General features: G+C 34.1%; 1 protein-coding gene across 2 annotated transcripts in view; it reads left to right on the top strand.

Moving 5' to 3' along the window:
• Window positions 1–25,043, top strand: part of Lrp6 (LDL receptor related protein 6) — a 170,939-nt gene extending 145,896 nt beyond the window's left edge. For both annotated transcript variants that reach the window (XM_076854131.1, XM_076854130.1), the window contains 7 exons: window positions 1,967–2,092; window positions 12,703–12,939; window positions 14,208–14,318; window positions 18,048–18,278; window positions 19,507–19,643; window positions 21,019–21,116; window positions 23,663–25,043. In XM_076854131.1, coding sequence (XP_076710246.1) covers window positions 1,967–2,092; window positions 12,703–12,939; window positions 14,208–14,318; window positions 18,048–18,278; window positions 19,507–19,643; window positions 21,019–21,116; window positions 23,663–23,957 — 1,235 coding nt within the window. In that variant the 3' untranslated portion in view covers window positions 23,958–25,043. The remainder of the gene's footprint in view (window positions 1–1,966; window positions 2,093–12,702; window positions 12,940–14,207; window positions 14,319–18,047; window positions 18,279–19,506; window positions 19,644–21,018; window positions 21,117–23,662) is intronic.
• Window positions 25,044–25,449: the final 406 nt, after the last annotated feature.

The following is a 25,449-nucleotide window of genomic DNA, read 5'->3' as shown; positions in this document are numbered from 1 at the left end:
GCCTAGTATGCATGAAGTCCTGGGTTTCATCTTCAGCAACACACAAAACACACACAAAGACTAAGTATTAACTCTGCTTATCATGACTTTTCTTTATCTCCCTCAGTCACTTAGAGACACTGGTAGTATTAACATTTATTTATCTTTTCCTCCTTGCCCTTACGGTTTGAATAAAGTAAAAAATTATATAATGATTAATTATATGCTTACTGTGGATTAATCATATTCTTAAGCAAAAGCAAAAATAAACTACAATTAGTATATAAACATAGAGAAAACTTTAATCAGTAAGTGCTTGTTTACTTTTTCCTCAGATAAAATTTTTTAATTCCCAACTTAGAAAAATAGTTATGATTTTTAAATTTTTTTTTAAAAAACTTTGGAAAATGACTAAGCATCTTGGCATTAATTTCTTTTTAATGCATGCATATAACCAAAAGTGCCCTCATAGCAGTCACTAACAGGTCTTACATTATGTAAACTAAACATTAGTTTAGTCTTACACTAATGTTTAGTGGGATACTAGAGTCAGAACCATTATAACTTCTTACCTCCTCAGCTTAGTGCTTTCCAGTGAATTGAAGCATGAAAAGAGAATGAGGGAAGGAGAATGCCATTCCTTTTTCATTTCAAATGTTCATTAGGTTGCCACCATTCATGAATTTAGATATAAAATTAAAGATATTTGAAAATTAGAAAGAATTTTTGTCATTTTATGTTATAATTTGGATTGGGCTTTTAATAGAAATAAGATAGTAATGACAATACCTGCATCATTCAGTTGATAAATGAATATTTGTATTTGCAGAAAATCTCAATGGATTTTTTTTTTTTAGAAATTCAGCAAAGAGTATCTTCTTTATATAACTTAATATATTTTGGTTTTATCTTTAAGAAAACATCTTAAAATTTCTAATAACATAAGACAATGAGATTTTTGTTAATCAAAAGTGTCGGAATTAAAAGTTGAGAGACATTGCTGTATAGTTTGTATTTTCTAATATAATAAGTGATGTCTCTTTTGGACAGTCTTTTTCATAGATGGCTGATTTTATCTACCTCATCAGCACAAACTGAAGCACAACACATGTTATTGTAGATGAGAGTTGAATAGTAAATTATGGTACATTAGATGCTGTTTTGGGTTTTTTGTTTTTGTTTTGTGTGTGTGTGATGACAAAGGTCAAGTTGCTTGTAAAACAAGCTAAATAGAAAATTCAGAACAATTATTATTTTTTTTAAGAAAGGGAGAGAGAGAAAATTAATATTTATTTTTTAGTTTTCGGTGAACACAACATCTTTATTTTTATGTGGTGCTGAGGATCGAACCCAGCACCTCACGAATGCCAGGCTAGTGTGCTACTGCTTGAGCCACATCCCCAGCCCAGAGCAATTATTTTTTAAAATATAATTTGTGAAACAGATTTCAAAATGTTTTACCTATGTTTTGTTTCTCTTACTTTACCCAAATATGAGGAAATTTGACATTTGTAATATTGTAGGTTATCCTTTGCAATTAACCAAGCAGTAATTTTATCTGTCTCTGAATGGTTCAATTCCATGTAATCTTCAGTTTTTCCTTCTAATAACTTAATTCTTAGTGAATTCCTCACTAAAATATACCTTTTAAGTGAAATCATTTTATCTTTTGAAAAAATGAAGTTTCTGAGATAAGATGTTTAGAAATAGAATAATATCCAGGTCTCAGTGGTCTCCTAACAATGTTTCTAGTTCCAATGGTCAGCTTTTCTTATATACAAAATTAACATAAGCCTATAATATTGTGTTGTAAAAATATTTTTAAGTGTGTGTGTATAAAAAAATAGTAACAGTGGTTAGGTATAAATATATTCTTGGGGATGGAGTGAGAAATTATTTTGTGTGGAAGTAAAGTCCAAGCTGATTTTACATTTGGGTTTCATGTAGCTCAAAAATAATTGATTTTTATAATTGTCCCCTTTTCCAGGACAGCATCCTTGTGCCCAGGATAATGGTGGCTGTTCCCATATTTGTCTTGTAAAAGGAGATGGCACTACAAGGTGCTCTTGCCCCATGCACTTGGTTCTGCTTCAAGATGAGCTGTCTTGTGGAGGTAAATACATCATAATTTTCTTGTGGAAGCTTAAATGTCACTGTATTTATTATCTTGGCTTTAGCCTTCTATGATTAGGGACTGAAGTTAACCTTTCTCCTAAATTAATTGGTTACTTGTGTTCCATTCATCTGCATTGTATTACGTTTTTTAATTATTTTCTCCTTCTCCTCATCCCCTTATCCCCCACCCCCCATCCTTCCATCCCCCCATTCACTGAAAGCCAATTCTATGAGTTTGACTTTTACACTCCATATATAAGTGAAATTATGTGATATTTGCCTTTCTTTGCCTTATTTCACTTAGCATTATGATGTCCAGGTTTATTTGTTGTTGTAAATATAGCATTTCCTTCTTTTTAAAGGCTAGATAGTATTTCATTGCATATATATTTACCACATTTTCAGCCTGCGGATGAATATATTTTCTAATAATATAGTAGCTTCCATATCTCCCCAGAGTGTTGCAAGATAAATTAATATGACTTGTTGTAATCTATATCCACTGAATTCTGGATTCTGTCAGTTTAAGTATTACTGTTGAGATACCATCTGGTGAAAAGAATGCTCTTTTGTTCTATCCATCAGTAGTTTGCTATGTTTTTCTTATTTACCTAGCTAATAATAATAATAAAATAATAATTACAATCATATTTTTTAAACTATCAAGAGTGTAGTGATTATATTGTGAAATTTGTTTAATCACAAGGTATAACAGATTGGTACATTTCTTCATTAAATCATAATATAGCAATATCATACACCATAATAACATTCTTACCCTTAATTCAGAAATCTTCCTCTTGGGGATAGTTCTCAGTTAATTCAACTAAAGGAAAAAGACTGTGTCATGTTGTTACTTACAGTGATAGAAATTTTGAACAATCTAATTTCTATTGTTTGGGAAATTCTTAAATAAAATAACTGAGTTCCTGCAGCTTCTAAGGGCTGTGATCATGAAGCTGATGCAAAAATGTATTTGGCTCAAGTGGAGACTACTCAAATGTTGTAGATCACAGTAGAGCATTTGCCTACCATGTGTGAAGCCTGTGATCCCCTAGTACCTCAAATGAAAGAAAAAGATAAGTGTTTTCTTCTATGATAACAATTACATTATATATATATAATTATATATATATATAATCTGTAAGTCAAGATTTAAAGCTAACATACACTCAAAATTATAAAAATTGTTGATAAAGTCGGATTACAAGTAAATTTTATTTTTCTAACTTTTCCCCCCAACTCTTTAGCAAAAGCTTTTTATTATGAGTCAAAGTGTGAACAATTTTTTACTATATACAAGCTTATTATATAAAAAATCTGCCCCAATCTGTTCAGATTTATCAGTTTAGATAATATTGAGAATTCTCCAGGGTGGGCATGGTGATGCATGCCTCTAAGTTGTCCCAGCAGCCTGGGAGACTGAGGCAGGAGGATCATAAGTTCAAAGACAACCTCGGCAATTTAGCAAGGCCCTAAGCAACTTAGGGAGACCCTTTCTTTAAATAAAATACCAAAAAGGGCTGGGGATGTGACTCAGTGGTTGAGTGCCCCTAATTTCAATCCCCAGTGCCAAAAACAAAAACAACTCCAATTATTTTAATGACTAGCTGGTATATTTTAATCTACCCAATTTTTTTTTTATAACACAAGAGTCATAAAAATAGCTTGTTTTTCAAGCTCTTACTGGGTATAAAGAAACATTCCAGTAGCTTACATCTATTAGGAGCTTAGTAGGTAAAAGCAAAAATTACTGCCAGTGTTATTCTTCCAATTTTGTTTTGACTTATTATTATTTTAAAAAAATTTTCAATAGCTTACCAATCTTGTAGCCTTATTAGAAGCTAATGTAGTTATTCTCACATAACTTGCTTTAATGAGTCCAAAATTGTCTTAATGATTACTGTTTCCTTCCATACAATTGTTTATGTTTTCAGCCTTTTATTGTAACATTGAATAAAGATCAACTATTCTTGTTTATGAGTATACATATTAGAATCACTTTTTCCTGTCTTTTGATTTATGATAGACCCTTAGAATTTTACTTAGCATTGTCAATGAGAGAAATGTATAATTACTGAGAATCTGGAGTCAGATTATTTATCATGGCCTATATATTATTTGAAAGGCTAATATGATTAATGTTTTAATACTATATAGACCATCAGTCATAGGCACAGTAATTTTTTCCAGATAATTCATTCATTATATTCTGAGGACAAATTCATCATTCTCATCAAGGCATATGTGATTACTGTAGGGTTTTGTTTGTTTGTTTGTTTTGTACCTGGGATTGAATACAGGACACTTAACTATTAAGATACATTCCCAGCCCTTATTTTATCTATTTATTTATTTTAAAATTTTGAGACAGGGTCTCACTAATTTGCTTAGGGCATTGCTGAGTTGCTGAGCCTGGCCTCAAACTGATGATCCTCCTGTGTCACCCTTGAGCTGCTGGGATTACTGATGTGAGCCATCATGCCTGGCTTGTGAGGTTTTTAATTATTAATTTAATTCAAGGCAACATTTAAACATACACTCAGTCTCTGTACAGAGGTTATATGTAACGACTAATGTTAAGAACCACCTCCATTCCTCTGGTTTTGCTTCTTGTGCAGATTGACAGTGACCTTCTCACTGTCTCTTTCCTCATTCCTTCTTTATTCCTCTCCCTATAGAAAGTAGTGAAGTATTTGTTATTCGTTGACAAAGATCTCACAGCCATTGATCCATATTTTTGAATTAGCAAAGCTATCTATTGAACATACAAGCCCTGGGGATTAATTTTGTTATTTCCTCTCTGCCCATTCAAGGTAGTTATCCTAGGTAGTATGTATGTTTAGCAGAGTTTCACTTGGGTGAGTTTATCAAGTTCTTTGGCCTGGAAACAAAAGCTATATTCTACGATTAGTTTTATCAGTATTGAAGTCAATACTATCTTCCCATCAGACTGTCTTCCATGACTTATTATTCATTTCATTCTAAATTAAGGACAAGGGGGAAAAAAACAAAGTGATTTATTGCTTTCTCCACATCCAGCAATTTCAGTTATTTGAAAAGCTTTCTTGATGAAATTTCTGGAATCTGCCACCCTATAGCCATGCACCTAAGAGAACCCACTTCACTACATTACTCTGTGAATAGCTGGCACTAGGTTTTCTAAATGGTTGTTCTGGGTTTTGTGTGAAGGATCTACACATATGCTAGTATTTGATTCTTACACTGTCCATCCTTATAAATGAACTCATTTATAAGTTCACCTAATTTATCATCTTCACATCAAAACAGAAGTAGATCAGATGTTACACAATAATAGGCAGGTATTACTCCTGGTGTTTCTTTCTGTGGATGGCATTGTGAAATATAATCAAATAGATATTGAGTATACTGTGTCTGTGTCACTTTGTCTCTCACACATAAACACATGCTGAACTACTTAACTATTGCACTGCTTGGGCTGGAGTTGTGGTTCAGTGGTATGAGGCACTAGGTTCAGGTCTCAGCACCATATATAAATGAATAAAATAAAGGTCCATCAACAATTAACAATACATATAAAATAATATTTCACTGCTTAATAAAACTCTTTGTGGGAGAGAGTTATTTTTTTCTCAGCTGAAACAATAGCTATGTTAATGACAAAGCTATATAGGGGAACATCTTGGAACTCAGAAATTTTCTGAGTGGTAGTTAAATTGGTATTGACAACTTTGTGACATTTTACCAAACTGTACAACTTATTATTTATTTAATCATCAATGTGTATGACACACCACGAAGAAGCTACTCTAAAAAGTCATACCATAGTGAACAATGAGACTTCAAATAATGTGTGAAATTTAAATTTGAAATCTAATTGTCCCTTTTAAGTATCTTGACTTATAAAAAGAATGGAGCTTCTGTTTTTACTGGATATATTATCCACTAGAATGTAATAACATAGAGTTCCTGTATTCTTAAACACTTACATTTGATAAAACATTAAAAAGTAATCACAAAGAGCCAGGCATGGTGTAATCCCAGTGGCTCTGAGGGCTGAGGCAGGAGGATCACAAGTTCAAAGCCAGGCTTAGTTACTTAGCAATTTCTTTCTCAAAATGAAAATGGCTAGGGATGTTGCTCAGTGGTTAAGTGCCCCTGGGTTCAATCTTGGTACCAAAATAAAAATAATTACAAATGATGACAAGTGACTTGATGTCTCCTGAAAATGTTTGTCAAAAATGTTAATCTACACAGAAACAAAAAGACTGTACTTGTGATCATAACTCTGTTAAACTATTTACATATTTTATTATGGAAAAAAATTGACGATAATTTACCTTTAGTAGAATTTGCCATGATTTATTAGCCACAAAAATGCAACTCTGAAAAAAACTGAAGGAAATGTTATAAGAGAAAAATAAATCATAGTTGGACTGGGGTTGTGACTCAGTGGTAGAGCACTTGCTTTGCATGTGTGAGGCACTGGGTTCGATTCTCAGCACCGCATATAAATAAATAAAATAAAGGTCCATTTATTTTTAAAAAATAGATCATAGAATAAAAGATTGTTCAGAAAGATTTCAAGTACCTGATCTTGGAAATGTGGCTAGGAGAGGTTAAAATTTACAGTATGCATCACAAATAATTATTCATCTAGTATACTTTTTTTTATAATTAGTCAATGTTTTTTTTTTGCTTTAATGTATATAGATATGTTTTCTTTATTTTTACAAAGAGTTTATTCTTTTACAATTTGAAATAGAAATGTTGTAGGTACATCAGTAAATGAAAGTCAGTTTGTAAATAATCACAAAATGTAATACTAAGTGTGATAGTTATTTTTATGTGTCAACATGGTCAGACCATGATACCTAGATAGTGGTCATACATTCTGAATATTTCTGTGAGGGCATTTTTGGATGAGATAAATTGGCGATAAAATTACTGGATTTTAATCCACTCCACAATGTGGGTTAGCCACACTTAAATAGTTGAAGGCCTGAATAGATTAAAAGGCTGACCCCACTCAAGGAACAATAAAATTCTGCCACTAGTCTGCATTCAGGGTTCATCTGCAGCAACAGTTCATTTTGTTCATCAACATATTGCCTTTGTTCACTGGACCCAATTGGAGTAGTTTTCTGAGTTTTCAGCCTGCTAATTTCCCCCACCAGATTCTGGACTCACTAAACCTCCATAATCCTGTGACAGTTCTTTAAAATAACTATTTAATTCATCTGTTTATATATATATAATCATCCTATTGGTTTTCTTTTTTCTTTGTCTTTTTTAGTTATACATAGCAGTAGAATGTATTTTGACATATCATACATATGGAGTATAACTTCCCATTTTTGTGGTTGTACATGATGTGGAGATAACACTGGTCAAGTATTCATACGAGAGTATAATGTCTGATTCATTATACTGTCTTTTCTATTTCTGTCCCCACTCCCTGCCCTTCTTTCCCCTTGTCTAACCCAGTGAACTTCAAACACTCCCCCACCTCCCTGTCCCCAATAATTGTAGGTCAGCAACCGCATTTCAGAGAGAACATTCATCCTTTAGGGTTTTTGGAATTGGCTTATTTCTGATAGACTGCAGTAGCATCCATTTACTTGCAAATGCCGTAATTTCTTTCTTCTTTATGTTTGAGTATTGTTCCGTTGTGTATATGTACCACATTTTCTTTATCCATTCATCTGTTGAAGAGCACCTAGTTTGTTTCCTATTGGTTTTCTTTTTCTGGGGAACCCTGACTGATTACTAAGAATTAGGAATTTATCATAATTTTCTCAAAAAAAGGTAATATTTGAGTAATCAGGCAAGGCAAGAGTATTCTGTGGAGCTTCAGACTATTATCTCAGTTTTACATTCTGCCACAACATGCCCAAGAGAAAGAAGTCTGTCAAGGGGGCTTCCCACGTCCCAAGTCCTCAGGGCTGTGTTTTGGAGGCTTGACTGTCTTTTACCTCCAGGCTTCCTTGATTTCAGAGGTTTGGCCCATGATTGGCAGAGTCTACTGCTGTGGGCCTTAGGTGAGGCAGAACATCATGGCCGAAGGTGTGGTGGGGGAAAGCTACTCAGCTTATGGTGGCTGGAAAGCAGAGAGCTCAGTTTTTTAAAATATAAGTAATGCATGTATTGATTAGCAGCCACAGGTGTTAGTTTTAAACTATAGGGATTTGAAGAACTTCATGATAGAGTATAATCAAGCCAAAGTGTAATTAAGCTGGGCTTGGTGGCACATGCCTGTGATCCCAGTGGCTTGGGAGGCTGAGACAGGAGGACCACAAGTCTGAGGCCAACCTGAGCAGTTTACCAAGACCCTGAACAATTGAGTGAGACCTTGTCTCAAAATTAAAACAAACAAACAACAACAAAAACATAAAAAGGGCTGGAGATGTAGCTCAATAGTAAAGTGACCCTGGGTTCAATCCCCAGTCTAAAGAGAAAAAAAAAAGTAATCAGAGGGCCACCCATGTATGGTAGAAATTAAGCTCTGCTATTTGGGGGAGGGGAAAAAAAAAAAAGCAAATACTGCACAATAATGTGAATCTATTTAATGCCACTGAACTATATATTTTGAAATGGTTAAATTGGTAAATTTTATGTCACGTATGTTTCACTGCAACAAAAACAACAAAATCATAGGTTTCCATATCAGAGTGCCTGTTACTTTAAAAGTCAAATCCTAGAAAAAGTTCCTTTTTGTTAATAACATAAAACTGAATCAAGGATCTCATCTTCCAGTTAGAAAAGGGCTTTTGTTTTCATTTTTCATTTGTGGTTATTTTAATGTGTATATTGAATTGGATAATTAATACGTTTTGGAAAAGTGTACAACTATGATACCAACACCCAAATCAAAATATAGAATTTTGCCATTGAGAAAAGTACTCTCAAGCTAGAGCTTGTGTCTCATAGCAGAGCGCTTGCCTAGCATGGGCAAGGCCCTTGGTTAAGTCTCTAATGCTGCAAAAATAAGTTAATACCTTCATGTCCCTTTCTTATCTTCTTCCATAAGTAACCACTGTTGTGATTTCTAGCTCCATAGACTAGTTTTGCCTTTCCTTGGGCAATGGAATTATTATATGTAACTTTTTTGTGTCTAGGTTTCCTGCATAGTATATTTTAAGAGTACATAAAATTTGAGTATAGTACAGTGTATTGGTAATTTATGTTTTCTATTTCTGTATAGTACATTATACAATACCCAATTTATTACTCTCCTCGGAGGCATTTAAATTGTTTTCAATTTTGGATTATTTAGACTGAAACTGCAATGAAAATTTGTATGCAAATATTTTTGTAATTTAGTATTGATTTTATAGTGGAGATAAAGATAAAATCCAAATTCCTCTACTTCACTCTTAAAACATTATTTTATCTGAACCTGTCTTAACCTCTCCATCTCATTTTGTATTTCTTCTCAACTTGCTTACTCTTCAATATTTTTGTTTGACTGTTTTGAGGTTGAGAACCACTGTGGAATGATCTTTTTTGATTTGCTTCTGTGGCTTTTCTTCTGATATTTCAGGAATATATTTCTCTTCTTGCATGCCTATCCTAAATCTTACTTATGTCTCATAGCAGAGCGCTTGCCTAGCATCCGGTCTCCTGGAAATCTACAAAAACTTTGCCAGCTGTTGTTGTCTCCTCTTTTTTGGAATTACAGCACTTGTTACCACAGTTTTCATGATATACACTTCAGAGTAATGCTATCAGTTTTATGTTTATTAGTTTATTAGTTCCTATCTAAAACCAAATTCAATTTTAGGACATGGATCATATTTTGTGTATTTTTAATTCACTATATGGTCTACCGTAGTTGCTGAATACATAATAGGCTCTTAGAAAAGAATTCTTGAGATTTTCCAGGAAAAATGTTCACCTATAATCTGTAATATTCTGTTTTAAAGATAGAGTTTTCTGATTCATGGCCATATAATAAAGTTGTGTGTTTTCTAGAAAACTTAACAGATAAGTTTTAAAGAAATGTGCTAGAAATAAGGGCATAGCCTTCTTATCTCTTTTTTTTAATCATCCATTATTTTATAAGAAGCTCTCTGACCTTGGGCAGTCACTTAGCTCCACTTAGTTTCCTCATTTATAAAAACAAGGAAATTTAGCTTTAATTTCTGCACTTAAACTATTTGTTCTTGGTATATTTTTTCATTTAAAAAAAGTTGAGGGGTTGGGGTTGTGGCTCAGTGGTAGAGCACTTGCCCAGCATATGTGAGGCACTGGGTTTGATCCTCAGCACCACATAAAAATAAATAAAATAAAGGTATTGTATTCAGCTACAACTAAAAAATTTGTTTTAAAAAATTGAGGACCCTAGAGAGATTGTTTTTATATGTTGTGTTTATATTTACTGCACCAGAATTTAAAACTAAGAACTTTAAAATCTATTAAAAGTAATAATAATAAACCTTTATATGCTTTTAAATCAAGGATTAAAAAATTAACTTTTAAGGCAAAATAATTTTGGTGAGAAGTTTTATGTTTTTGTAAGTCTTTTTAAAATTGGACGAGATTCTAATGTCTGCTGTGCATTTATTCTATTGTGATATGTAGTTTTGGTCTAAATATATGAATAAAATATTAGTCTTACAACAGATACATTGTTGGAAGAATAGACTACAACAATAGCCTTTTCATATAATTATGGATATTTATCTGGGATTCTATACCAAATCTTTACAAGAAGTGATAGCTTCCTTTAGGTTTAGTTGCAGTGCAGAATTTGAAACCATTATCAATTAACTTTTAATGATCTGTTATATTAAAATGAACTGATCTGACTGGGTAAGGTAGCACACATCTGTAGTCCATACTACACAGAAGACTAAGGCAGGAAGACTTCTTGAGCCCAGGAGTTTGGGCAACATAGCAAGACACTTTAAACAAACAAACAAAAAAGCATAGATGTATTTTGTACTCTGAATGAATGTATGGATATTTTTACCTAGGCATGACTTTATACCTTGATCATTTGGAAATATTAGAATTTTATTAAAAAATTCCCAGGTCTTCAGATTTTGACCCATTTTACCATATGATATCAAAAAAATAACATTTGTTAGTTGGATATGGTGACACTTGCCTATAATCCCAGAACTTGGGAAGCTGAAGCAAGAGGATCAAAGTTCAAGGCCAACCATGGCAATTTAGCAAGACCCTATCTCAAGATAGATAAATAGACAGGCAGAGGATGAACCGATGGACAAAAGATTTTTAAAAAGAAAAAAAAAAAGATGGCTAGAGATGGAGCTTGAATATAGAGGACTCCTGGGTTTGGTCCCCAGTAACACACAAACAAATCACATTTGTTAATATTACCACCAGTCTCATCAGAAAAAAGGTACTGGGAATCTGTCAAGATAAAAGTGTTGTATAGATACAAGTTTTTCAAAATGTAATTTCAATTAGAAATTAAGTTGGAGGTTGGTGATTATAGTGATTTAATGTAATTTGCCACAAATATTAGAAAGAAATAGGCTCATTTGGTTCATTTTTTAAAAAATTCTTGCCTAATAACCAAATGTAATTAGCTATAGTTTTATCAGTTACTCTTTCAAGTAAAAGTATTCCATTTTGATTTGTGCTAACAATTCGAGAAAGGCTTTTCCCCTAGAAACTGTTATGCTTATGTTTGCAACATGAGCTTTTTGGTTATTTCCAGTTCATCAAATGGTATTGAAGAGACATGCACTCAAAATTTGATTTTACCACAAGAATGGGTTCCTAATTAGAATAAGTTATACTCCATGTATGTATAATATGTCAAAATATACTCTACTGTCATGTATATCTATAAAGAACAAATTAAAAGATATTAATAAATTTAATATTTTTATTGATTCTTCACAAACATTTTTCCCTGAAGTACTGGATATTAAGCCCAGAAATATTCTACCTCTGAGCAACAATTTATTTTGAGTCAGGGTGTCACAGAGTTGCCCAGGAATTTAACAATCTTCCTGTCTCGACTTCTCAAGTAACTGGGATTACAGAGGTGCACAACAATGCCTAGCTCATCACAAACCTTCTTAAGTGAAACTGGCTTTTTTTTTTTTTTTTTTTTTGCTTAAACTGGGTTCGTGGCTATGCAGAGTATAGTAACTGCCAGTATAACTTGGTGCAATTACCTTGAGTTTGCCGAGATACCAACAGTTTCACCATTCCTTTTGTAGCATCTGTGCAAATGTAGTGAAAAAAGCAAATGACACTTAGAACTATTGCTAAAATAGTTCTAGCATAGCATATCCACTGAAGAGATGTCAGGGATCCTGAGGAGACCATGGACCACTCTAGAACCTCAGAGCTAGGAAAGTTATTAGTTCTAGGCTAACTTTAAAGTGTTTGGAGGGCTAGGAATATAGGTCAGTGGTGCAGTGATTGCCTAGTATGCATAAGGCCCTGGGTTCAAGTTTAAGCAGCACAAACAAATAATAGAAAAATTTTTTTAAAGTTGGAGGTTGGTGATTATAGTGATTTTCCTAGATTATGTTTGAAATCATAAAGTGCTTTGTGTATGCTAATTATTAAATGAATTCATTTGAGTATAGATGTTTGACCTTTGCTGTGCTTTTGTTTCTCCTCCTTTTTCATTTGAAGAACCCCCAACATGTTCTCCTCAGCAGTTTACTTGTTTCACTGGGGAAATTGACTGTATCCCTGTGGCTTGGCGGTGTGATGGGTTTACTGAATGTGAAGATCACAGTGATGAACTCAATTGTCCTGTATGCTCAGAGTCCCAGTTCCAATGTGCCAGTGGGCAGTGTATTGATGGTGCCCTCCGATGCAATGGAGATGCAAATTGCCAGGATAAATCAGATGAGAAGAATTGTGAAGGTAATCAAACTTCTCAGAAAATTCTTTTTCCATCAAGTTGTTTAAAATTCATTGCAGGGCTGGGGTTGTGGCTCAGTGGTATAGAGTGCTCACATAGCATGCATGATGCATGGGGTTTGATCCTCAGTACCACATAAATATAAAATAAAGACATTGTTTTGGTCTGGGATTATGGCTTAGCAGTAGCACGTTTGAGGCCCTGGGTTCAATCCTCAGCACCATATAAAAATAAGTAAAATAAAGGTATTGTGTCCAACTACAGCTAAAAAACAATTTAAAAAAAAAAAAACATATTGTGTCCACTTAAAACTAAAAAAACAAATATTTAAAAAATCCAGTGTAAATACTGGTGGTAGATTTTGGGGTGTTTCTAGTTTGTTTGAACATACCATGAACATAATACCATGTTCCAAATTACTTGAATTCATTTCACACGCATAAGGTTTTACTGATTAATAAATGTGTTTAGTCAGTTTTTTCTAACTTTAATGAAATACCTAAGGCTGGGTAATTTTAGAAGAAGGTTTATTTAGCTCATAATTCTAGAGGTTCAAGGGTATGGTGCTGGCATATCAGTTGGGTGAAGGTGGCAGGTGGCAGCACAATAGAGGAGTACTTGTGAGAAGAAAAAATCACATCCCAAGATAGGAAGCCAGAGCAAGGAGAGGGGCCAGATTTGTTCTCATAACAACCTGTCTGGAGAACTAACTCAAAGTTCCATGCCAGCTACCTTAATCCATTCTGAGGACAAGGCCCCAGTGACATCCTAATAGGCTCCTCAAGGTTCCTCCACCTCAACACCATGTCATACTGAAGACCATGCTGCTAACATGTACATGAATCTTTTGAGGACATACTCGAACCTTATCCAGTCTATAAGCTCTGAAAATTGAGAAATGTAATGAAAATATTAGGCTCTGACTATTTTAAAAATAGTCTCTGTGAACCCTGATTTCATAGATTTACTTACTACAATCTAAATTTTTTTTCCCCTCTCTTTCCCTCACTAGCCTTACACAGTACAAATAAGTTCTCTAGAATTCTCCAGGGTAAACAAGGAAAATTTATTGCAGTGAAAGGAATTTCCTGTTGGGTTTCGTTTCTGCCATTCTTTTCTTTGTATCAATGGGAATCCCCAGAAAACATTTAGAGTATGTGTAAAAGACAAATGCATTTTTCATTTGTATTCAGAAAGCACCTTTGAACTCTTGCCAAAATTTGGCTTTATATAATGCTAAAAATAAGAAAACTATTTGCATTTTTTCCAGTGCTTTGTTTAATTGATCAGTTTCGCTGTGCCAATGGTCAGTGCATTGGAAAGCATAAGAAATGTGATCATAATGTGGATTGCAGTGATAAATCTGATGAACTGGATTGCTGTAAGTAGGAATAAAACTTTATTTATAATTTACTCTCAAGGGAAAACTTAAAAACCTTTAAAATACTTTTCCATTTTCCTTATGTGTTTATTATCAAGATTTTCTTATTAAGTACTAATATTAAGCTCGTTATATGTGCCAGGATTTCTTTGTTTTGTTTTTAATAATTTCTTTTTTTTTTTAATATTTATTCCTAAGTTTTAGATGGACACAATATCCTTATTTTACATTTATGTGGTGCTGAGGATCAAACCCAGTGCCTCGTGCATGCTAGGGTGAGCATTCTTCCACTGAGCCACAACCCCAGCCCTTTAATAATTTCTTTTTTTTTTTTTTTTTTAAGAAAGAGTGAGAGAGAGGGAGAGAGAGAGAGAATTTTAATATTTATTTTTTAGTATTTGGCGGACACAACATCTTTGTCTGTATGTGGTGCTGAGAATCGAACCCGGGCCGCACGCATGCCAGGTGAGCACGCTACTGCTTGAGCCACATCCCCAGCCCCTAATAATTTCTTAAAGATACCAATCTTCTGGTCTAGTTTTTTGTAGCTCAGTGGTAGAGTACTTGCCTAGGATGTGTGAGGCCCTGGGTTTGATTACACCACATAATAATAAGTGAACAAAATAAAGGTTCTTAAAGATACCAATCTTCTGGTCTAGTTTTTTGTAGCTCAGTGGTAGAGCACTTGCCTAGGATGTGTGAGGCCCTGGGTTTGATCACACCACATAATAATAAGTGAACAAAATAAAGGTGTAGTGTCCATCTGCAACTAAAAAATATATATATATATATAAAAGAACAATTTTCTTATGCACAAAAATATTCACAGAAGTATTTCATAAAGCACCAGGAATGAATAAGCATAGTTGTGCCACAATTAAAAAATCATAAACATCTCTAATAATTTAGATAGGATGAAATGTTAGTGGTCTCAACTTAGTTACTGAACATTATTCCCTGTTTAACCGTTGACCATTGTTTCTCTAAGTGTTTCCACCAGGTTTTCAATGGCTAGAAAAATTAAAGAGTTTTTTAAAAATGCAGCCTGAGGATGCTTAAACATTCCTGGAGACTTAGAGACCCTTGGTTGAACAGCCTATAGTTTCTTCAAGGTTCATTACTGTTAACCAATGCTGTAACATGTGTCTATCTCAAATCAATAAAAGTTCAAGTGGAATATTTACTAAGACTTTTAGAATCTACTCATTGATTCAATAATGATTTACTGCCCTGTGCTGAGAATACATTGTACCTGCAGCAAGGTTCCCAGAGTTGTCTCTATTGCCTAGGCAATATTCCACTCACACTGGAGAATCATTGAAAATTCCAAGAAAAGGATCTGCATGACTACATAAATCAATAAATACATAAAGGCTATATTAGATATGATATTTCCGGTATATTGGAGGTGATAAGATTGTAGGCAGGGAAGTCATTTAGGTTGGTTGTTTTCAGACTGCTTTGGATTACATCAAGAGGAATACAAAGATGTGATTATATGCATAAACAAAAGTGTCACACAGCAGTATGAACCCATATGATGTCAACTGAATCCCAATATTTTCTTTCTTTCTTTTTTTTTTTAAATGCTGCTTGCAACCCACTAAATTGTTTTTATCATCTACTAATGACTTGTAATCTGTAATTTTAAAAGTGCTTAAGAGGTAGTTTAGACAGAAGATAAGATCTAAATCAAAAACAGGAGCAGTGGTGTTAAAAGAAGGAATAGATTTCAGAGTTATTTTAGAATTGGAATAAAAAGGATTTGGTAACCACCTAGATATAGCTGACAAGTTTAAGATGATCCATGGATACCTTATTGAGTGGAGTCATTAACTAAGATAAATAGCAGGAACTGAAAACTGAAATACTGAACCCTATCCTGGATGTAGGTGTAATGTTTAGTTGATGAAATGTTTTTTGTTAATTTATTTTTGTTTTTAATTTAGCCTAAATGCCTTTAGGTAGACATGCACTTCACAGCTTGCCACAGGCCCCACCACTCTTCATGGTCCTGTATTACACTGTTTCTTTCATTTGTGATCTGTTTCACCTCTGGAATGTGAGAGAAACAACAAATGGTAGTAATGGTGAATTCATTTTGGGATATGTTTGCATTAAAGATAACCATGGGATATCCCATTGAAGCTATTAGGAAATTGTTGATATATGGCTCTATGGCTCAGGAGGATCTGGCACTCTTTATTTTATTGATAATAATTAAAGCTGTGGCAATAGACAAAATCTGCTAGGAGAGTAGATAGAGGAGGAAAATATTAGGTGATAGATCTCAAGTAAACACAATTGACAGGAGAGAATGAAACAACCAAAAAAAAAAAAAACGGAGAAAAAGAATAATCAGAAATAATAAAACTGGAAGAGTGGTGTCTTTGAAGGATATTGATCAGATATTTTTGAGAAAAAAAACAGGATCCAGCATTATTGAATGTGTAGAGGGGTCAGTGAGATGAAGTTTAAAGAGAATGGCAAATGGAGGAACTTTGACCTTTCTTACAGCAGTTTTTAGTGCTGTGGCGAGGGTAGAAGCCTGAATTCGGTGAGTTACACATAGCCCAGAGCCTAGAAATGGGGGTGGTGGATTTAAATAATTTTTTTCTTAAAGCTTGACATTGGAAAGGAATACCAAGGTTCTAGAAATGAATAAAAAGGGTGGGATTGCTGCTTAGCAATTATGTGCCTCAGATTCCACAGACTAAATTTGTAACATAGTCCCTACATATTATATAACTAGTGCTATCATTTTCACCTTATTTCTTTGATATAATCTATATAATTTAGCTGTGTGTTTGGGAGATTCACAGTAAGGTGAAGCAGAAGAAAAAAAATTTAAAGGATCTGCAGCTGTGAAATATAAGTTAACTAGTCAGAATGGAAGCATTTTCCCTCTAAATAGAAACCCTTCTAAATTTGATAAGTACATTTACTCTTTCTGTCTACCTCTGATGTTGATATACTCTGCATTTAAAAAAAAAAAAAAAAAAAAAAAAAAAAGCCCTCTCCTTCTTAAAGGCTTCTTAAAGGGATCCAGGGAAGGTGAATATCCTGGGCAGAATTCTTCTCTAGTGCTCTAGCTTTTCTCTGTGAATCCTCTAGTAATTGGGTATCAGAGACCTATGTTTCTTTCCTTTAGGCAACTAGACATAGACAGCCTGAGGATAGCAGCTTATTGGCTCTGGGAACCCAGGATCATCTGTAGTTTCTAATTTTCCTTTACTAGGCCTAAATGTCATCATTAAAACCTAAACTCCAGCATGTGCTCAGAGCTGTTTTGGGCTTCTTCAGCATTCCAAGTTAAAACATTTGATGACTTTTCTAGGTCCATCCCTTCTGGCATATAATGTTGAAATTCCAAAAGAAACTGTAGGTCTTTATGATACATAGAAAAAAGTCACTTTTATCTGTTTATGAATTTAAAGCTTCTTAATGTTTATATTTGCCATCTTTGTTTCTGTCAGTTTATAGTTATACTTACCAATCTATTTTATTTCTGTCTTCACTTAATGTGGTTCATTTTGATTCCTAATGATGACATTCTTATTTTCATGGAGCATGGTATATATATATATATATATATGGATTCATAAAGAAAAATATGTGAGTTGTATTCATTAATTTTATAGTTTCACATTGTTAATAAACCCTCTTTTTGTTATTTTGAATATACAGTTATTTTTCTATTAGATAACTATACAATATTCTCCATTTTAGATCCAACTGAAGAGCCAGCACCACAGGCCACTAACACAGTTGGTTCAGTTATTGGAGTAATTGTTACCATTTTTGTTTCTGGAACAATATACTTTATCTGCCAGAGGATGTTGTGTCCACGTATGAAGGGAGATGGGGAAACTATGACTAATGACTATGTGGTTCATGGACCAGCTTCTGTGCCTCTTGGTTATGTGCCACACCCAAGTTCTCTGTCAGGCTCTCTTCCAGGTGAGTTAAGACTGACCCATGAAAATCAAGTCTTAGATCCTGGCAAGATTATTAAGTCTCTTTTGTGGAAACAGAATATTACCTAGGTTTTCTTTGAAACTAGATTATTTGGTGTTTTTAAAAAAATTATAAGAACAATGTTCTTGTTTACTTCTTGCACATTCTCTTTTACACAAAGAGTTTGGTAGAAATTTGCAAAGGATATAAAGCAAATATATCTGCAAGCTCTGAGTCCTCTATCCTCTGGAGGCATGCTCCTGAAAGCAAATCAGCCAGTCCTTTGGTGAAGAGTTATAAACATACATTCTTCAGATTCATAACTACCAGAAAACTTCTTACTCTTGAGCCCAGGAATAAAAAGTCCCCAAATAGGTAGACTTCCCTTCAGCAGACAAAAATTCAGAAATAAGTGGGTGACTGAAGGGAGGGATATATTGTTTTATGTTTTCTCTGACTTAACAGATGATAGTAGGACTAGGACTGATTTAGGCATAGCCAAATAGCCAGAAGTTTTATGCTTGGGTAGGCACTATTGCTCAAGGGAAGTGTTTTCTGGAGCCCTTAGTGAAAAGAAGCCTTCCTTTTAATGAATATGAAGAGGAGGTGTCTGGCCAAAGACCTGAAAATAGGAACATATTTTGGGTATAACTATTAAGTAAATAATCATGGTATTTAAGCTGATTATGATAGTGTTTCTTGGTGCTATACCAATTTTCTGGATGTGAAATTTAGGGAAGCTACTTGGAAGAAATAGAATTTTTTCTTTAAAGTTGCTAGTTTTGATTCCAGCAATGTTTGCATCCAGTAGGTGAAGAAATATCTTCCATACATTGTGTTTAGGCCCTAAGAATTTTTTTTCTCCCTTTTAAACAAATGTTATTATTTAACCTACCATGCATGACAACCTCCATCCTTTCATCCTTTCCCCTTCAAATCCTCCAGGCTGTTGAAAAACCTCACTTTGAAGGTCTTTGTTTAACTATTGGTGTTTGGGACCCTAGTGTTGAGCAAAATTATTTCATACATTTTTATAATCTTACTCATCCTGAGTTTTTGTCGCATATTTTTATAGATGCATTGTATTTACGCATATTGATGAAATTTGTTGCTACATATTTGTACATATACACAAATATAACAATACAGTTTGGCCAGTATCACTCCCCAGCACTTCCCTCCTCCCTCCTCACACCCCTCATCTTCTGTTTTTGTCTCTCTTTTATGTTAGGAATGTCTCGAGGTAAATCAATGATCAGCTCCCTCAGTATCATGGGGGGAAGTAGTGGACCTCCCTATGATCGAGCACATGTCACAGGAGCATCATCAAGCAGTTCTTCAAGCACCAAAGGCACTTACTTCCCTGCAGTAAGCAGTCTATCTTGCTGTGTTTTTCTCTGAATACTAAAATAAATAGCATTTTAGATTAATCTGTGGGTTCTCAATGACAGTTTCTTTTTTGCTTGTTTGTTTTCTTGTTTTGGATACCAGGAATCGAACAAGGGGCACTCAACTGCTGAGCCACATCCCCAACCCATTTTATGTTTTTTATTTTGAGACAGTTGCTGAGCCTGGCTTTGAACTTGATCCTTCTATCTCACACCCCACCCCCAGCCATTGGGATTACAGGTGTGTGCCACCAAGTCCAGCTGTAAAAATAGTTTTTTAATAAAGAATTTAGGTATGTAAGTCTCAGAAGGATTTACCACACTGTTCCTGCTTATAAATATTTCTTTGAAGTTCACTGACCAGCAGCATATTTGAAAGCACTGGGCATTACTTTTCCATTTCAAGTAAAAATAGAATACTGAATGGTATCTCTTAAGAGAATAAGTACCTTCATTTCATGACCTCCCAAAAGAGGAAGGACACCTAGAATTTCTCTTAAATTGTTAATTTTTTTCTAAATGTTTAAAATTTTAAAAAAAGTTCTAGGCATGGTGGCACATGTCCTCTAATCCCAGTGACTTGGGAGGCTGAGGCAAGAAGATTGCAGTACTGATTTGAGTCTGCAAATTAGTAAGACCCTTTCTCAGAGTAAAACATTATAAGGGCTGGGGCCAGGAGAGGTGCTGCATGCCTGTAATCCCAATGGCTCAGGAGGCTGAGGTGGGAGGAACACAAGTTCAAAGGCAGTCTCAGCAAAAGTTAGATGCTTAGCAACTCAGTGAGACCCTGTTTCTAAATGAAATACAAAATAGAACTGGGGATGTGGCTCAGTGATTGTGCCCCTGAGTTCAATCCTTGGTACCAAAATAAACAAAGCTCAGTGGTAGAGTGCCCCTGGGTTTAATCCCCAATATGGCAAAGGGCAGGTGTGTATTTGTATGTGTATACAATTTTTAAAAATCAGAACCTAGCTGTGCTGAACTTAAACCAGTAACTCACAGATTACAGATTTTCTTTTCCACTTTATACTCTTTAGCAGTAATGAGATTGTCTTAGGGAAAGTGGAGCCACAATCATAAAATACTAATTGAAGTCAGTTCTTTGGAAAAGGATTAGTGTTATTATTTAACCTACCATGCTTAAAGTTAAATAATTTAACTTAAATATATTATTTAAGTTAAATATAAGGATTATAAATATATAAATGTATAAAGTTAAATATATTTAAGGATTAGTGTTAAGCTAACGTTAAGTGTAATGAAACACAATAAGAATAAAAAAAGTAAAAGAAAATCCAAGTCTCTCGTCTGGAGTAGGCTTATTATTTTAATATGTTAATTATTTTTCTTTTTAGATTTTGAACCCACCACCATCCCCTGCCACAGAGCGATCACATTATACTATGGAATTTGGATATTCTTCAAACAGCCCTTCTACTCATAGGTCATACAGGTATGTACATCCTCTTTTAGTGTAAGTTGAAGTACTTATTAGAGGAAAGTATTCCAGTTGTGGCTTGAAGAAGACCCAAATGAGCAGTTGTTGGTCACCAGATGGAGAATAGGCATTTTGTCTTGGTAATGCTGACTACCTTACTCACAAATCCTTTTCTTTCTGGGCATTTTACATTTTTAAAAGAGTGTTACAGATGCTGGCGTTTAGAGTAATGAAGTAGACTCCAGGCTTTGGCAGTATTTACCCACCAAAATGTCTAATTCCAAAATAAATTACTAGTCAGATGTGTGATTGATGCTCTAAGGATAGAATATTGGGGTAGGATTGTTCAAAGAGTTGTGTGAGCTCTCAAACAGCGGGGGTATTAAGAGCACAAAATTCTTTTAAGAGAAGTACAAGGTCAGTTCTTGCTTACTTGTGTTATTGTGATCTGGAGTGAAAGATTTCTTATGTTCTTGTATGGAGAATATTAAGACTGGCTAAAATAAATGAAGTATATTTATAAGCCACAACAGGGGAAATTATACATTTATGCTAATTTTGTGAGTCTATAGAGCAAATTGAACAGGTCAGTTACCATTGTGTCTGCCTTATTCTTCCATCTTCCTTGAAAGGCCAGCAGAAAGTCAGCATCTTTGTATTCTCTGTCTTGACATAGTATTATGTCTGTGGGTATCTCCAAATGCCCATGATCATTCAGATAAGATGTCCCCTAGCATTTCAGTTGAATTTATCGGATATAACCTTACACATGGATGAAAATACAATGGAAACTACTTAGAGTATTATTTGAATTATATTTCAGTTGATTATGTAAAGCTGTTGAGATAGATTTGGCTCTGAACTAATTGTTTTTATGGTTTATCATACTGTTGATTTCTGCCACAAGTTTGTTCTAAAATGTCAAAACAGAAAAGCAGAAGACTGAAGACCAGAAACTGAAAAACAAAAGGAAAGAACCAAACTTTTATTTTGAAAAAGGAATTTCTTTAATTCGAATTGAATAAAACACTTTGATAACAATAAACATAACTACACCGAAAACAGTTATTATTTAAACATTTCTCATGTTTCATTTAAGCCCAATTTATGTTTGTTCTATATCAAGTCTTTTATCATTTGATGAAATTTTTGTCTCAACCAGAACTTTAAAAAAAAGAATTTTGAAAAAGCAGAATTATATTTGGCCTTTTTACTGCTTAGCCAGGACATTTTACCTAGTCTTTGACACCTGATTTGATAGGACCAAAACAAAAAACAAAAACACTACAACATACTATCAACATTGATAGTAAAAGCCTCTGAGAACCTGCTCAGCAGGTCATGTAACTTCTGGTCTTCTGGAAGTCATTTCTTTTGAGACCAGGTAGAGTGGCAGTAGATAGTTTGTGTCTTGGAATACTATTTCCTGTGCTCATATCACTAGGTATTTTATAAATTATTCTGTCAATTATTCTTGGTCTTGCCCCTTCTCTTGTGGTCACTTTGGTGAGAAAGTTTATGCATAAATCTTTGGGATAAATATGAAATAAGGTACCCATTACCACATTTATAATAGAAAGATACAAGAACTTACATCTAGAAGTAGGAAAGTATGTTCCTCTCATTCCAATGCCTTTTTCTTAGATAGCCAGGCTACATATTTAGCAACTATGGATTACTTGTAAAGAATTTTTTTTAAAAGTGTAAGAAATATATTAAACCTCTGAAAATATATATTAGAAAATTTACTGGTCCTCTATGAGTATTTAAAATTTAACATTTTGAGGTTCAGTTAAAGCTGCTCCCATCTATAGTGAATTAAAACTATTTTCCCCAAATTATAGCAGTTTCCTGTTACTAGTGGTAATAGTAACAGGGTAGATATGCCCTTTAGGTTGTCTACCAAAATTCAGCCTGAATTATGTAATATCCAACTTTTTAAAAAAGAAATGAAGACTTCAAGCATCATTAAACTATTTGTCAGGTAACTATGGAGCATTTAAAGAATGTTGAGGGAATGCTACCATTTGTAGTGTAAAATCCAGAAAAACTCATTCTTCTCATAGGCTATAAAACTATAGCAATTGGTAAGGTCTACTCGATACACTACATGCAGAATGTATAACAGACACATTTTTCATGACCATTAAGTATAACTTTGTTTTTTTAAATTTCTTACTTTTTTTAACATGGTACTAGGGATCAAACTCAGGTCTTCATTATGCTAAGCACACACTTTACCAGCCCAAGTAGAACTTTGAATAGTTCCTTTGTATTTTGTGATAAAGTTTAACTTGAAGATATAAAAGCACATCTAGATTGAGTTTACCTCTGATTTCTCATTGTATCCATTTTTACTTACCTCTAATTATGTTTTATTTGCAGATAGGAAAATGCATGTTCTTTTCTCCTCTGCTAATCCACCATTGCAAATTGCTTCTTGAAATGTGCAGATTTAAATTGCAAGTGAAGTTTGTATCTAATGTCCCTGAATTCTGTTAAAGAAAATAGTTTTTCCATAAAACTTAACTCTGCTTCTCTGTATTTTCTTCCTGTACCAGCTATAGGCCATATAGCTACCGGCACTTTGCACCCCCCACTACACCCTGCAGCACAGATGTTTGTGACAGTGACTATGCTCCTAGCCGGAGAATGACCTCGGTGGCAACAGCCAAGGGCTATACCAGTGACTTGAACTATGACTCAGAACCTGTGCCCCCACCTCCCACACCCCGAAGCCAGTACTTGTCAGCAGAGGAGAACTATGAAAGCTGTCCACCTTCTCCGTACACAGAGAGGAGCTATTCCCATCACCTTTACCCACCGCCACCCTCTCCCTGCACAGACTCCTCCTGAGGAGGGGCCCTCCTCCTCTGACTGCCTCCAACATGAAAATGTAAATAAATATCTGGTTGAGATCTGGAGGGGGGGAGGGAGCTATTAGAGAAGGATGAGGCAGATCATGTATAGTAAAAGTTATAAAATGGGGTAGGGAATACTGGAGATATTTGTACAGAAGAAAAGAATATTTATATATTTTCTTAAAATAGCAGATTTGCTGCTTGTGCCATAAAAGTTTGTATAAAAAATAAATTTGTACTAAAAGTTTTATTTTTGCAAACTGAATACACAAAGCATGCCTTAAACCCAGTGAAGTGACTGAGTACAAAGGAAACAGGAATAATAAAGGCATCACTGACCAGGAATGTCTGGACTTTATTGATACCAAAAAAATGAAAAAAAAAAATTTTTTAGAAAGAAATTAAGTCCATCTCAGAGCAGCAAACCATAGATGCTTGGAAGTAGCCAAATAGCCTTCAGGTTAACTAACATTTGAGGGCCAAGAAGTTAAGAAATCATGAAACAAGGGGGGAAAAAAAAAGGAATTAAAACTAACCATGGACAAAGGGCTTTGTTTTCTCTTATGAATCCAACCATTTTAATAAGGAAGAAAGATACTTACAAGAATCCATTCTGGGTGGTGGTGCTGTAGGCAAGATTGTTGGTCTGTGAGATGTTGTGGGGCTGCATATGTGCACATCTTCTGTCCCTACTTTAGAGCCCACACCTTTATCAAAATTAAAGTTTTCTCTAGATGTTTTTCACCTTGCTGCCTCCCCCAGCAACTTAGGCCATTTGCTAAGAAAACATGGTTTATTCAAGCTTCTTATCTAAGGAATCAATTATATGGTGTTTTCTAAACTAGGTTTTGACTTTAATATTTCTACTAGCTCCATCCTGCACTAGGCTTAGCTCTTCAATTTGACTGCTGTTTTTGCATAAATGATCAAAAGTTAGCCATATTATTGGTCTTCTTTACATCCAAGATTGTTTTAGTGCTCATTAAAATGTCTTTTTAAACACATATAGACAGTGTTTAAAAATTACAAATCTAATCATAACATTTTTGTTGTAAATTAATCATATATCCTTGCAGTACTTTCAGCATATGACAATATGAAAATCATTTATATATATATACATATATATATATATATATATATTTTTTTTTGAGTAAAGCATTTAAATATGTTCTGGTTATAAGCAATATTAAAAAATTTTTTTGTTGTTAGTTTATCCCTAACTATTTGTGACATTTTCATGTTCTTTAGACCAGTTTTTCTCAGAATGCTGTCTACATACATACCTCTTCTAATGTGTGACATGAGTTTAATATCTTCCTGTTACCCACTGTGAATAGTAGGTTATTTTGATTATCCACAAATAATTCTTATAATCACCTCATGTATTTTTTTGTGTGTTCTCTTTTATCTGGTTATGAATTGAGATAACTTAACAAATTTAACAATGGGGTTAAATTGAGCAGATAAACTATAAATTTCTCAGC

Source organism: Callospermophilus lateralis, chromosome 4 (assembly GCF_048772815.1).
Source record: "Callospermophilus lateralis isolate mCalLat2 chromosome 4, mCalLat2.hap1, whole genome shotgun sequence".
Taxonomy (NCBI): Eukaryota; Metazoa; Chordata; class Mammalia; order Rodentia; family Sciuridae; genus Callospermophilus; species Callospermophilus lateralis.
This window is presented reverse-complemented; position numbering and strand designations above follow the sequence as displayed.